General features: G+C 36.2%; 1 protein-coding gene across 2 annotated transcripts in view; it reads right to left on the bottom strand.

Moving 5' to 3' along the window:
- LOC306873573 (neuronal membrane glycoprotein M6-b-like) overlaps window positions 1-9,207 on the bottom strand; it is a 32,782-nt gene extending 23,575 nt beyond the window's left edge. The window contains exon 1 of one of the 2 annotated variants that reach the window (XM_079422971.1): window positions 8,839-9,207. In XM_079422971.1, the coding sequence (XP_079279097.1) occupies window positions 8,839-8,902 (64 nt within the window). In that variant the 5' untranslated portion in view covers window positions 8,903-9,207. The remainder of the gene's footprint in view (window positions 1-8,838) is intronic. The other variant, XM_079422970.1, reaches the window with a different exon arrangement.
- Window positions 9,208-16,863: the final 7,656 nt, after the last annotated feature.

Genomic DNA, 16,863 nt, shown 5'->3' with positions numbered 1-16,863 from the left:
AGCTTTCCTCCTGGCCAAACTGAGCAATTGATGGAGAAGGGCTTTGGTTAGAGTGGTGACGAAGAACCTGATGGTCACTCTAGTTGAGCTACATGATCATATTTGGAGATAGGAGAAATCTACAGAAGGACAAACATCACTGCAAAACTCCACCGATATGGGCTTTATGGCAGTGTGGCAAGACTCAATCCTCTCATGAAAACACACTTAGAATTTGCAAAAAAGCACCTAAAGGACACTCAGACTGTGAGAAATAATATTATCTGGACTGATGAACCTCAATTCCAAGCATCATGTTTGAAGGAAAGCAGGCACTGCTCATCACCTGCAGAGTAACATCCCAAAAGTAAAGTGTGCTGGTAGCAACCTCATGCTATGGGGCTGTTTTTCAGCAGCAGGGACTGAGGGACTCGTCAGAGTAGAAGAAAAGCTCAGTGCACCAAAATATAGAGATAGCCTTAATGAAAACCCAGTCCAGAGCATTCAGAACCTCAGACGGGCAGAAGGTTTACCTTCCAACAGGACAATGGACCTAAACACACAGCAAGAGTGGCTTATAGACAACTTTGTGAATGTCCTTGAGTGGCCCAGACAGAGCCTGAGCTTGAACCCAATCAAATATGTCTGGAGAAACCTGAAAATGTGCGTCTGCCCCCATCCAACCTGACAGAGCTTGAGAGGTGAAGAGGTGAGGAGAAGAATGGTAGATACTTGCCAAATGCTGATGAGCAAAGCTTGTCGCATCAAACAAAAAAGACTTGAGGCTGTAAAGGTGCTTCAGCTAAATATTTAGTTAAGGGTATGAATACTTATGCAATGTACTTATTTAACTTTTTTTTATTTGTAATTAATTTACAAAGTTGTGACAATTCTGTTTTTGCTTTGTCAATATATGTAGAAAAACAACTAACTTAAAGCAGTTAACAACAAAACGTGAAAAAAATGAAGGGGTATGAATACTTTCGCAAGGCACTGTACATACACTGGGGAAAACATTGTTTTAAAGGGGTCATCGGATGCAAAATTCACTTTTACATGTTGTTTGAACTGAAATGTGTCTTGGCAGTTTGTGTACACAACCACCCTATAATGATAAAAATCCACGCACACTGCAAAATATGCTTTTCTTAGATTTTTTTGTCTTGTTTCCAGTCAAAATATCTAGAAATTCTTAAATCAAGAATGATTTTCTAGATAAGTAAAAATTATTGTCTTGTTTTCAGAATAAACGTCAAAATTAAGTGAGTTTTTGCTTTAAACAAGCAAAATAACCTGCCATTGGGGTAAGCAAAATAATCATGTTTTCTGTTTGAAATTAGATTATTTTTCTTAACCCATTGGCAGATTATTTTGCTTGTTCTAAGCAAAAATTCACTTAAATTTGACTTGTTTTTTCTGAAAACTAGACAATAATTTTTATTTGTCTAGAAAATCCTCCTTGATTTAAGAATTTTTAGATATTTTGGCTGAAAACAAGCCAAAAAAATCAAAGTAAGAAAATAATTTTTTGCAGTGCAGTGTTTTTTTTTTTTTTTAAATCTTGATAAATGATAACCCCTTTCTCAAATCAAGCCGTTCTCAGATTCTTGGATGTGTGACATCACACAGACTGCTGATTGACACTAGTGTTTTACCTTAGGCCCGCCCTGAGTGAGCTGTACACAGTCCGCCAATTGTTTCACCGCAGGAGTAGACAAGAATGGCTCCTAAGCGATTGAGGTGTTTTGTTGTTGAATGTAATAATGAACATAGCAGTCGTCATTTACTCCCCACACCTGAAGCCGCTGAAGACACAGTGGATTACGTTTGTTTTAGAAGACAATGTGCCCCCTGATCTACTTAAATGCACAGGGCTTGCAAAATCGCTAGCCCGACGTCCCGGGGCTATTTTGTTTCCCAGTCGGGCTACCAAAATGTATCACTACCCTGCCAGACGGGCTATCTTAAATACAGGGCTCCCACAGGTCCTTCAATTTGATACAACTAAATCAAAGAGTTTTTAAGGCCTTAAAAATAAATACGTTAATTTGTATAAGAGAAGTCTTAATTATAATTTTAAGAGGTCTTACAGTTAGGGGTGGAAAGTCAAGAATCGCGATATGGCTGGATTAAACTTCAAAAGGCAATTATGTCATTGAATAAATATGAGCACTACACGTTTTAAAGTCAAAACACGGCACGGATGTCTTTATGTGAATGCTTCTCTGAAGGGAACCGACTGTCCTCAGAAACTTATCGTTGGCATTTTCATTTAATCTTGCCTGTAATGCCTGATAAAACAGCATTTATGAGCCCGGTGCTGCTTTGTGTACAGCTGTTACTGGGGGAACCGCTTTATTCCAGCCGATCTTAAAGCACCACCTTGTGGCAGATAATGAATTTGCATTTCCAAAAATCGTATGTTTAGATCAATGCCCAATTGTACATATCGACCCATGTTTTTACGCAGCAAACACATAGAGGTGTAAATGTGAAAGAAGTTAATGTGCCTTCTAAAAATCTAAACAATTTAGACAGTAATATCTATGTTTTAAATTAATACAATAACTCATATGTTATCCCTTTTCATAAAAATGATTTAAAGGCTGAAATACCATTTTATAAGATTTTTGTTTTTGTGAAAACCTGTATCTGAACTGTAAATCAGATCATTTCATGGCTTAATATGTTACCATAGATATTGTCCAACCCCACTCATATGGTTCATTTTACTTGTGCAGCTCTTAAAAAGTCATAAATTGCCTTAAATTGATTTCTAAAACTTTTTTTTATTTGGGCTAGTCAAATTAATTTTTGGGCTACCAAAATCTGAAGAGTACCTGCCCGAAGGTCTACCTGGGATTTTGAAATTTTGCGAGCCCTGATGCGTCTATGTTCACAAGAATCCAGCCTCACCAACAGAAGAAGTGAGTATAAGGTTTTTTTTTTTATGAATCTTTGCAAATCGCTTTTCCTAATAATGTGCTAGTAAGCAAGTTTCACGATGAATGCGGCTAAAGTTTACGGTCTCTTAAAGAACTGCGCTACTGCACGTCACCCCACAGAAGAGAGGGGTGGAGTGAGCAGATCTCATTAGCATTTAAAGGGCAGAGCAGTTTTTGACCAGGTAAAAAGGGTGTTGTTTTACACTACCATTGAGAAATTATAACCAAAGTATGTTATAGACTTTTCATTAAGACCCTAAAGAAGGGGTGTCAAACTCGGTTCTTGCAGAGCTGCAGCCCTGCAGAGTTTATGCTGTGTTCCAGGCAACCCGTAACCCGTGTTTTTCCAACCTTCTACCTGTGAAAGTGCACTGGAACGGCAGTCAAACCTGTGACTTCCCACCCGTGAACTCGTACTAGATCGATGTACTCCCAGTTCCACGCTCTGACGTCACATAGCCCGCGAAACAACAATGGCAGCCCCTACGGATATACAAATAACGGGGCATAAGCCCCGTACGGTCCGCCATGCTGGTTTGTTTACATCTAGCTACTACAATTCCTTGCGCTCAGGCAGTTTGGCATGACTTGCCTGGAACGCTACAAAGTCGTGAGTCGTGGTTTGAAGTTGTGACTTCAAAAACCTGCCTGGAACCCATCAATAGTTCCAACCCTACCCCAACACACATACCATGTAGTTTCCAAATAAGCTTAAATGACTTGATTAGCTGGATCAGGTGTGTTTAATTAAGGTTGAATCTAAACTGTGCAGGGCTGTGGCCCTCCAGGAACTGAGTTTGACACCCCTGCCCTAAAGAATCATATCAACTTGTGGAAAATGAGCATCCGATGACCCCTTTAAGTCAAATACTATTTAATATTTCAACCTAACCACTCAATCAACCTAAATACATAAATTTATTCCTCCAAAAGTAGTTTATATTTGTTAAATCATGTAGAATTATAAAATGTGGCTGTCACTCTTGTTTAAAACCGAATGGTGAGTGAATGTAACCGTATATAGTACTCTAAAACGCATTATACTGTTGTGGTAGATAGAGGAAGGGGGGAATTTAAATGGGAAGAGATTGAGGGAGAGATAGCGAGATAGATAGATGATAGATAGATAGATAGATAGATAGATAGATAGATAGATAGATAGATAGATAGATAGATAGATAGATAGATAGATAGATAGATAGATAGATAGATAGATAGAGAGAGAGAGAGAGAGAGAGAGAGAGAGAGAGAGAGAATGAAAGTGGGAAGTAGTATGGAACAGAGATCAGGGAAACTGATACTGGGTAATGAAAAGCACAGTGTATAGACTACAGGCAGCGCAAACATACACAGCCCTCATCCACACTGAAAAACGGTAACCTAAAAATGGTAACAACTATGTTAACTGGTTTTATTTAAGTCAAAACCTATTACTTAACATCTCTGAATTAACCTAAATACATGAATTTATATCAGTAATCAAATCAGAAATAGCTCTTTAAAGTAACAATTGCAGGTTACCACTTTTTATTATAGTGCAGAAGAGAGATGTTAAAAACACTGACAATAAAAATACAAAGAAAATCTATACCGATCTGATCAGTATATGAACAAGCACTAACCATCAAATATAAATATTCTTAAAATGTAATTTATTTTCATTTTACTTATGAAAAGGTATTTGCAGCTATGTTTACACGATTACTTATTATTGCCATTTGTATCTATTAGTACACTGTAAATAATAAATAAATAAATAAATAAATCTGTGACATTTACAGTAAAATACCGGCAGCTGTGGTTGCCAGAACTTTACCATAAAAAAAATATGGTAGCAACATTTTAGGTTTTCAAGTCAAAGTAAAAAAAAAAAAAACATATTTCAGTAGCTGACATAATGTTCATTTACTAATTTACTATTGAAATTTAAATATCTGTTTTGTACCTTAACAGGTGGTGATGAGAAAGTCATATGATGAACCAAAGTTCATCATTGAACATCAAATGTGAAGTGTCATGCAGGGAATTCTGGGAATGTCAATTTACCTTTTTTTCACTGTAAATTACATTATGACTTGTATTTCTTCACTTCCAAACACAGTATTTTACTGTAAAATTACATTAACTGCAATTACAGATATTCACCCTATACAGTAGGAAAACTTACTGTTAACCAATTAACAGGTTTTTACTGTAGCATTTTTACTGTTAAAATCACGCTCAATGTATGTATAGGAAGAATTAATAGGTTTTAGAAAATTACTTGAAAGTAATCTGTAGTGAATTATTCTGAGTAACCTCCCCCACACTGCTATATTGAACACTAACACCAAATGAATCTGCCAAGAAAATAAATTGAGAATTGAGAAAATAAATCTGAGAAAAATGCCTTTATCTGCATGTCTGTGCATCAATTCTTTCATCTTTACTACAGAGAAGTTATCTAAGCTGTGCAAGTTTAAATGTATCCTGACATGGTCCAACCACGGTAATCATTAGTTGTTTCTGAACATCCACAAGTGTACCCTTAATGTCAACAGTGGCAATATTGGTCTAAAGATAAAGCAGACCACAAAAAGTTTTCCATTATTGTACAGAAGACAAATTTTTTTTATAAAATAACCGTTATTTCCTGTGAGACAATTCTTTTTTGCTACCCATCCTACATATTTCCTGATTGCAAAATCAGATGTTAAAGATACAATGAATCTTACGGTGATGAGAGATCATTTACGTTTTCATTTTTATCTTTCCCACCTTTAGTACTACTACATATCCCTCCCCTTTCATGTCCCAAGAATGATGTAATCCTTTTGATGTGGAAAGTGCAGGAGTTATGTAAAAAGAGAAGCATGTGCATGCCGCCTCTTCTGCCCTCCTTCCTTTCTGTGCATGTGAGAGAGAAAAAGAAAGAGTGACAAGGAGAGAGAGAAAGACTCTATACTCTATCAATTCTCCCATCATTGGCGTGGGAAGCATAAACAAGTACCCCAGCAAGCTATTAATCAAGAGCAATTGTATGGCACATCAGAAAGATTAGAAAGTACAATGAATTGGTAAAATGGTAATTAATACTCAGAAAGATTTGAAGGGCCATGAACAAGGTGTACAAAATAACGAATGATGGAAAAAAAATGCTGTATTAACAAAAAGACAAGCATATGAGCATGCAGCAACACTTTTTTAATCTGGTCTCTGAACAATTTTTGTAACCATCCAGTATATTGTGCAGTTTCTGAATTATCTAGCAATTATGAAATATGTAACAGTATGTTTTACTGCCTTATTTATTTTACAGAAATTTCAGAAAATGTTGGAACTTTTGCACAGTGCAAGTGCAATGCCAAGTATTTCTGTGTTCTCTCCATAATGTATTAATTTAATCATGCTGGTGATGATTGTTCAAGATTTAACAAGGAAGAGAGGATAAAATGTGTGGAAAGAATAAAGCCATATGGAATTATCAGCTTGAATGTCATTATAGTCATGATTTTATGAGCAGTGAATATTAACAAAGATGGGCTACATCTCCAGTGGTCCAGTGGCATATATGATGAATATGCACCAGTGGGAGGAGTAAAGGAGCATCCTCCTTGTTGCATTGATGCTTGTGGACTTTATTGCACAGTAGCACAGTTATCAATTCCATAACTCAGTCAACATAAAAATATTACACAAATAGTCCAGAAGCATATGCCTGCAGCAAATGAGGTTTGAAAACACTTGTTTATCTGGTCTCTGAAGAATTTTTGTAACCATCCAGTCTATTTTGCTATTCTGAATGATCCAGCAATCATGAAATATGTATCAGTATGTTTTACTGCCTTATTTATTTCACAGAAATTTCAGAAATAGTAAGAACTGTTGCACAGTGCACTGTGCTGTGATGCCAGGTATTTATGTGTTTACAAATTATGAAACAAACTCATTTAAGGCATTAAAGTCAACATAACAATTTAAACTGACTTCACTTCCGTACACATTTCTGAGTAAAATGGCTTGCTGAAAAGGAAAAAAAAGTAGGACGGGACTTGATTTTATCCATTGGTTGTTGATTGGACTGTAAAAAGAGGGTGTTGCGTACTGGAATGGAGGCAGATTTGAATGCGATTGGTTCAACTGCAGTGAGGCTTTGCATATGCCAGCAGGGAGAAGTCCATATATATGCATGGATGAATTATTCACAATAAAGCCAGTAACATGCATTAAGAAAATTAATCAATTCAAGTCCATTTTGATTTCATGTTAACTCCAAAATCAATCAGCCTATCCAGGTTTTCTGTACCTTATTATTGAACAAAGCATCAAAGCACCTGTTTCAATGTAACTGTTGCCTCATAGGGGAACTTCACAGCTGAGAAGATGAGCTTTTAATAAAATTGGCTGTCTTCGCAGAAGCATGAAAAACACCCATAATGCACTTTGATTATGGCATTGCCCTTTTGCTATTCTGAATGTCTGCGGGTGAGAGAATACAAAAATGCAAAACATACTGCTCATTTACATACACTACCGACATTGTAACAATAGAAATTTATCCTTTAAGTGAAAAAATAATGTGCCTCCAAAGCTCAAAGAATGGCAACAGAGAAAGCATCTACAGCAAGCTGACCTGACAGAGACCAACAGTTCTTGTAAATGCAATTTTTCATAAAGTCTATCTCTGCATATTTTAGTTGTGCCACATATGGTACCATTAGGTCTCTCTCTCACCATAATGTATTAATCTAATTATGCTGGTGGCAAAATTGTTCAAAATTTTACATGGAAGACGGATAAGAACACAGAGGAAAGAATAAAGCCATATGGAATTATCAGCTTGAATGTCATTATAGTCATGATTTTATGAGCTGTGAATATTAACAAGGATGGGCTACATCTCCAATGGTTCACAGCATACAGTAGCCTATATGATGAAGCAAATGCACCAGTGGGGTGGAGTGAAGGAGCCTCAGTCCATACCTCAGGCTCAGTCAACACAAAAGTAGCCTATTACACAAATAGTCCAGAAGCATGAATAAAAAGTCAGGTGGGGAGTCCTCCAGCGCTAATTATGTCATGGTGGGTTTTATTATTACAGAAGACCTTGTTCAGATAATCCTGAACCATAATCATCACTGCACTCAAATCACAAATAGGCTAACCTGTATTTACAGACAGGCGCGAGATTTATGTAGAGCGCCCTGGTAAATGGCGCTTTGAGGGCATGTTTTCTTCAGGTGCTTTACATATTCAAAGCATGCATTCGGCTTCCATATCTGATACATTTATTTTGCAAACGCAGCAAAACAATTCAAGGATTTTTGTCAAAAATGTTTACATAGCGCGACGTTGAACAGCAAATTAATTCATCAAATTTATATATCAAATCTATCACAAGCAGAACAATTCTTCCATTAGTTTTAGCAGCGAACACTACAACAATGTAAACAACACCTTCAATACAATGCGACACCGTCATCAAAAATACTATCGACACCAAGACAAACAACATATAGAATATACTTAACAACATAGTGATGCTGATACGATATACCATATAGTATTTATTGTTGACGTATCAGACAAAAGAAATGTGTTTTTTTATTGGTAGAGTAAATCCCTAAAGGTAACAGGAGCTGCGCTTATTCAAATGGAAACGATTCTCCAAAGACGCAGAGGAGAGATTTGACAAACAGCGCTCCAAGGGTAGCATAAAATGCGCTTTCCCTAATCGAATAAACGACGTAGAAGAATTTTAATGTTAAGGTAATGACACGAGGACCCTCAATAAATAAAATACTCGATTGATTCGCTAATGAACGGCGCGCAAAGCAAGCCTTCGCAAATAGGTTAAGCCGCTCTCTAAACATCTAGCACGAGCAGAATAAATCCGAGTCAAAACACAAAACAAAACGAATGCACAGTTACAAACCTTTGCTTTCTTCCCTTTCATCCTGATTCTCCTCAGCCGTCGTTTCTGGTTTCACCCCATCCATGTTGGATACACTTCCCTTTGCCTGGTCTCTCTCGCTCCAATATAAGAGTATATTTTACAGTCCACCTCAAATGTGTAAATGTTTGGTCAGAACAGATTTCGCGCAGTTAATTGATTCATAAACGATACGAGCTCAGCCGAAGAAGATCTCGCGTAAAGGAAGACTACAAGCAGATACGCGGAGGAGAGAGAATCCGTGAGGAGAGGAAAAAAAGCCACTCCACTCCAGTCAGGTTGACATAAACAGATAGTCCCAGCTGTAAACAGTCACCCATGCTCTCTCCCTCCGTCCCCCTCCCTCTCTCTGTCCCCCTCCCTCCCCGAATTGATGGGTGGACAGAAAGAATAAACTGTACATATTAGGACAGGGGTCAGATACGAGTTAAAAGTGATGTGTGCTAAATGAGACCCAAAGACACAAAGATATTTCAACTATTATTTTTATTATAAATATCCACATTTAAATGGTGGGCGCCCCCTGTTTTTTTTTTAATAATAATAAAACAATGGTCAAACAAAGAAATACCATCTGTCTGGAATCCTCTTATTAATTCTCATGCACATGACCTTCTGCTGCATTCAGCTAATGGTAAAGTACAACTGTCCTGGAAAGAGAGAGCACATAAATACCATCTCTATCATTACCATTTAAGGAGCCTTAAAACCTAGAGGGTATATGAGGTCATATTTCAACAGTCCCCCTGTTAAAAAGCAGACACTCAAGAGGAGAGTCACATTAAATCCTGATCCTGAAATAGATGGCACCCCATAGTTTATATATGAATATACATGTACTTGGACACGTCTAATACTAATAACATGGACATGACTAATAGCATAGCTATACCTGTCTGGGTTTTAGCTTTGATTTTTCTATCTCCTATTGTTTCCCTATATATGTCAATCCCACCTTTTCACACATGCCTACATGCTATTGGCACTACTTTTCAGTCATTACCTTCAGCAAGAATGAAAACAAAACCAAAACCCAGGAAAAAGAGGATGCATGGTCAACCTGTCCTATTGTACGCTGTAAAGAGTGATTGACCTGCATTTGTTACCCTACAGATATTGCAACCTTTAACCCATAACATGTAGTTGTGTTTGTATAATGCATTTAGGTTGCTTCAGCGATATAATAAACTTCTGTGATATACTGTAAGTAGACCTAAGTCTCTATAGTGATGGATCTTTACATCACCAAAGATTTTACACCATTTTGTGTTTGTTAAATATTTATTCTTCAGGTAATCATAATTAGTTTTTATTGTGGAACCACAATAATGTTTTATCACCCTGAAAAATGGCAACATATAAATTAAGTGGTTCTATTTAAGTCAAAAATATTATTTAATATCGCTAATTTATACCAACAAAACGACTTGATATGGGTTATATTATGTACAAAATATATCTTTAAGTAACACTTGCAGGTTAACGCTTTATACAGTGCATGGAAATACAAAAGTGATCTGAGAAAGGCGTAAAGAGATTACTGTCCACCTCATTGAAACACCTCCCCTTCTCAGGCATCAAAAACACAGCAAGTAAAGGAATGCGAGTGGGATTGGATGTGCTGTAAACAACCTCAAACGTCTGGGTGTAATTTAGAGTTCTTACCTCCTTTAAAGTGTCACATTTTACAAGCAATTTAAGATGAAATACACGGTTTGTGTCAACAAATTAGATGAGCCTATATTTGACTTTAACCTGGAAGGTTGCTAAACTGAAACAACCTTGTCTTGGTGGAAGAGGAGAGATTAGAAGATCTTTATCAACGCCTCTCACAGTATATATAGTAATGAACTGAGGTGTAATAAGAACAAATCAGGAGGAGAATTTGTGTGTGTTTACATTTATTTGAAAGATATGTGCCCAAACATGAACTAGTTCCAGGTAGGCACCAAATGAAAAATTCAGGAGGTGCATCTTTTCTTTGTTTTTGCCACTATTTGTCATTACAAGTCACATTTAAGACTATTTGGGGGTGTGGGGGGGGGGGGGGGGGGGCATATAGGATCCAATGGGACACATTGGAACTTGTCATTAGGCAGGGCTCAGGGACCATTTTGCTCTGACATACTACAATAATCTCTAAATTTGTAGGTCACTGTCACAGATTAAGTGTTTGTCTGGTAGATGAGAAATGGTGTCTGGCACAGTTTATCTTCTCATCATAAAAAAATAAATAAATCTACACAGCACATACAAACACGCAAAGCTATCAAGCTATTATTAGAAAGCTAATGATTATTCTTTATTTAATAGGTGTAACCACCACAACACAACTTGTCCCCAACCTTTTTTAATAAGCACGAAATCATAAGATATTGGCCAAGGTGTCAAATTTGCAAGCCTTGGAAAAAGGAGAGGTAAAATTTGTAGAAATTTTGTTTTCTTTTTGACATGAAAGAACACATTTGTTGCTCATTGTCAAAAAAGCCAAACTAAATCAGTTGTGTTTTATTGTTGGAAGAAACCACACACACTTTTGCAAGGGGTGAATACTTTTTTATAGGAATTGTAGTCCTGCCAAGTTTTTACTGCAAAGCCTTGGAGCTTTTTAAGCCTTGAAGTTTTTTTCTTTCTCAGGTCAATGTAAAATGGAGGCTCTTGGTCGAGAAGGGAAGTAGGCCTATGTTTTATCTATTTGTCTATAAAAGTGGAATTGTTCTCTGTGCACCCTCAGAGCACAACAGCCCACTCTCCCTCAAAATAACTACACAATCCCTCATGGCTATGCAGTCTAATTACTCTGTTCGCTGTTTATTAACAGGGACAATAGCTACATTTGAGGTCTCTACAGAAGCTCAGATTAAGAGCCATTTAACTGACAATAGAGAAAATAACGGATGAACGTTGGCTGCAAAAAATGTTGCAGAACTTCATAATGCCAACAAACTGTCAACCACTGAAAAGCCTTCAATGTTCAGGACTAATCTGAGTTTTAGACTATGTTAATTATTCATAACAGCAGAACCAGCTGTGGGTAAAAGAAAACATAATATAGTGATTGCTCATAAGAAAAGAAAATGTAGTGGGTAACTACTAACAATGTTCATGTTGTTTTAATGACCACAATGGAAAAAGTTAAAAATAATATTAATAATAAAAATAAGTAAAAAATAGACAAAAAAGAAACTACAGGATAACAGCAGAAAGCACCAAAAATAACATTATGACATGGTAAACATAAAATTCTTAATCTGATTTATGTTTTTTTTTATTTTTTTTTATTAGTGTTTAGCACATGGTCTGAGTAAAGAGATTTTATGTATTCCCGTTGAACAAAGAAATATTTCTTTTTAGAAATTTACTTTTTTACCCATAATAAAATTTTATTACAATTGGTGGAGATGTCTTTCAAGCTGTCAAATAAGCAGCCCGTTTGTGTAAAAGCCAAAGTCAAAAGGAAACAATTAAAAAAATCTAAATGAATACCAGATGAATGGTCTATTCACACTAAAAGCGGATTTGCACTGGAACAACGGCACAACCCAAATGCACCTTTAAGATGGTCTGCCATTCAAGTATCAGAATACAAAGAATGTAAGAGAAGAAAGTTCAAGACTCTAATTTCATTAATAACCCCAATATGTGCTGTTTGATTTATTTATGAGAAAAATAATAAAAAATCAGAATCCACATCCATCTTTAATGCTGTTTCCAAAAACACTAACCCACATGAAACGCTTGTTAGTGCATCTGGTTATTGCGTTTTCATTGCCAGACCACCAAAAAAAAATAAAAATAAAATAATGTTCATCACCATTCTGAATAGGTCGATAGGAATTATCTAATCAGAATCTTGTTTGCATCACATTTGTGTTTAGTTAAAGGCCTGTTCACACTGACAAAATGCAGTCTACACAGTGCATGAGAGAGGTTTATTTATACCAAAATTTGCAAAAATATTTCTTTGGCTATATTAAGACAAAATTCACTCCCATATGATAGGTGGCGCTGTTCGACAAACGCACATTCAAAAGGTCTACAAAACAGCTCTCACTGATGAGAGAGGAAAAGAAATACAATGTCACGTGAGCTAAATAGCACAACATATGGAATGAACTCAAGTCTCATGATCTCAGTCTGCAGATTTTCTTCAAAATCAGAAAAAGTGATCCAGGCGTCCACACGTATACTATACAGCGTCCACACCAATGCACAATAACATTCTGTTTATTATTCTGTTTAATAAATATGTTGTCTGACACTTTAAATGCTCAAGCTCTTTAAAGTAGGATGAATTCTGATTGGCTCTCAATATTTTTATGGTTCATCAGCAGAAAAAAAAGAACGCTCTGAAAGTGATTCCAACTGTATCATTCCTCGTCATTTTTGTTAGGCCTATATGTTGTTGTTACTAGATGATGATGAATTAGATCAGTTATCGCTTCAGTTATTGTGCTTGGTGTGAATGAGCCTTTATTCTGCCTCTTCACATATAGCTACATTCTATTCTAAGTATATAAAAAAAATTGGAAATCTATTTGGAAATCCAGACATATGGTTGGTCTAGTCCAGTTAATTTGAGACAGAACAACCCAGTGGACACATCTCTCCAGTAATGAGCCCATTACTGTTCTTTTATGTGCCCTGACTAGAGAGTTAATGTGGAAATAGGGGTTACAGCACACTGAAAGGTTTCCTTTTGAAGTCCTGTAAACAAAAAAGCAATTAGTTGACAGACAGGGCCTAATCCTGTTCCACTTAGGAGAGAGGTCTTCAGTGAGACCAGAGTGATGCCTCAGATGTCAAAGTTTAGGAAGAGAGAGATGCAAGTTAAGGGTGAAGTGTTTCATTTGATGTTAAAATACTGTCTCCTACTCCAGTTTATTAAGCAGAACAACTGTAAGTAATCCATAGGTAGGGTTTCTCCAAAATGTATGATTCTAAACTGTGACAGTTACACCATTGCTCTATGTGTTTGAGCAGCCCCGACATACAGAAACACTGACTTACTTAACCAATAGGTTGAGAAGTAAATACTCTATTTACTATGAAATCAACATCAAAGAATCAATGAACATTTCAACAGAACAACAAAAGAAAGACACGGCTCATGTGCGCCTGTAATTTGTGTTTACAATAACTGCCCCTAACTAACCCCAGATTTTTATGCAACCCACTTGGCCAATTTAAATAAGTACTTTAGTCCTGTGGCACAGAGTACTGCTGTTTAATGCCAACAGAACTCATGACAGTGTCTCTATAGCAACATGTTAGCACTGCTGAGAGACAAAAGTAAGAATGTTAGGAGAGGTTTTAATCATTCAGAACTGCTAGGAACCAACATTTGGGTATCTACATACAGTATTCCATATATACCGTAGTACCTGGTTTAATACCATTTATTTCTCATTAAACGATCATAATATCATCAGTAGTTTTACATTTGTTGGATTGCAGCTCCATTTCAAAATGGTACAGTCAAGCAAAATATCAGTTATCTGTATCGGCCACAGTAAGCTCAGAATTATTGATTAGCATCAACCCTTAAATTCCAAAATGGTGCATCCCTAACACATACACGCGCACAGATATGGAACTTGATTATTAATGATTAAAAATGATTCTTATTTTGAAAACTGTTTTTGCTACTTAATATTTTTGTGGAGACTATGATACATTTTTCCATGATTATTTGATAAAAAGTTCAGAACCACATTTGTTTGAGACAGAAATCTTTTGTAACATTATAAAATGTCTGTCACTTTTAACCCAGTTAATGTGTTCTTGCTGAGTTAACATTTTAGTGGTATTCTGTCATGTTTTCCACAAAAATATGCAGCACAACTGTTTTCTATATTGACAATAAGAAATTATTTTTGAGCACAGCACATTAAAATGATTTCTGAAGGATCATGTGACACTGAAACGGCTGATCATTCCGCTTTGCATCAAACATTACAATTTAAAATAACTTTTCTATTTCAATTATATTTCACAATTACACAGTTTTCTTCATATTTTAAAGTATTATTCCAAACTATGTGTGGCGCATAATTAAAATATGTAATTATCTTTCCCTAAATAAAACAAACAAAAAAAACTATCACTAACATATACAAAGATGCATGCACAAAACAAATGCAAATACAAGAAATAGAGTTTGTGTAGCTGATGCCTTAATCTAATCCAAGTGTTTCAAACTGACTAAATAGGCTGACAGCTTGGGTGGGTTTTACTCCTCAGAAGCATCCATGATTATGTGCAACTTTACAGGCTTGTGTCTTCAGCTGTGGCTGTGTCTAAACAGAGTAGTGAGACAGAGACAAAAGAGACCTAGGCACGAGGTACATGAACTGGGGAACTATGTTCTGTTACACCTGCATGTAGAAAACTATTTCTTTGGTCCATTTTGATCTAGCTATTTAAAAAAAACAAAACGTAATGGGGTAGTTTACCCAAAAATAATTCTGTCATCATTAACTCACCCTCAAATTGTTCCAAACCAAATCAACAGATGATATTTTAAAGAAGATAGTTTAAATGTTGGTAACCAAACAAATGACAGTAGCTATTGACTTCCATCGTATTTTAGGAAGTCAATCACTACTGTCAACTGTTTGGTTAACAACATTCTTCAAAATATCTTTTGTGCTCAACAGAAGAAAGAAACTCATACAGGTTTGGAACAACTTAGTACATGATAGATTTTCATTGTGTGAACTATCCCTTTAACTGAATTATATGATACTAATAGGACTAGCCAAATCACAAAACAGACAAAGAATTAACAATGACTGTTGCTGAAAACTACATATAGCTATCTCCAGGACTTTACAACAAAGTTGGTATTAACCTTTGATGCTGGCAAAATACTTCAAACTGAAACTGCAGGTACAATAGTTTCAAACACACCCCACAAAACTAAACAAATGACTCTTGATCTAATGTCCTTTAAACAGGCCAAATCTCCTGCTCTGAGAACTGCACAGTGAGAATGGAAAAAATCATGACAGTGCATCAAGAATGATGTATTATCTCATGAAAACCATCAGTTATCAGTTCACCTAAAATAGGCCAAGAAATAATATCTTTCTCACCCCCTCTAAATGATCTGTGTTGTTAGGTTTAAATCCCTCTTTGCAAACCCATAATCCTTTTGGCCCAGATTCTCAAGGGCGGGGTCATAGGATGACATCACAGCAGTGGGCAAGCTGTTCATTTCCAAAGTAAAACGAAGCAATGCATAATTTTAATCACAACTTAAGACAGTAAAAACATTGCTTTCAAATATAAATAGAATTGGTTAATATGTTGCATATGCTTGGTTTCGTTCCATAGAGGTGCATGCCAGGCATATGTAACCATTACAGTCATGGAAACTAAATTTGAGGCTACCAGTTGTTACACAACAATAGTCATAAGTTATGAATTATAATTGTCATTATGAAAACCTGTCATTATTTACTCACCCCTATGTCATTTGAAACCCTACTTTTTCCCATGGAACACAAACAGCACATTTTTTTCCATATAATGAAACTGATGTGTTGTCATTTGGTTCTTATGCCATGTGACAATAGCGTGCCCCCAAAAATGACTTACTGTCATGGCAGGTCGAATAAGGAAGAAGAGATGCGGCTTTTTATGCAGCCAAGAAATTCAACAGATTTACACAGGGTAGTAAAAACAATACCAAACAAAGAAGTGATCAAACTGAGGGCAAATAAATACACAACAACTACACTAGACACAGGTGAAACTAATACGTATCCATGGAAAGAAATGAGCAAAGGAAAATCAAGAGAGTAAAAGAACATGAACCAATCACAAGAGCAGAACTAAAACAGAATGTGACATTTGTCTAGTGTTAGGAGAAGATGAATGGGAAAAGTGCTCAGAAAATTCTCACAATGATTTTTCAAACAATGGCTGCATAACAATCAAGTCATATTTGTATACAGCTTCTGACAATACACATGGTTTCAAAGCAGCTTCACAGAAAGTCAG

This window comes from Barbus barbus (genome assembly GCF_936440315.1).
Source record: "Barbus barbus genome assembly, chromosome: 8".
NCBI lineage: Eukaryota > Metazoa > Chordata > Actinopteri > Cypriniformes > Cyprinidae > Barbus > Barbus barbus.
This window is presented reverse-complemented; position numbering and strand designations above follow the sequence as displayed.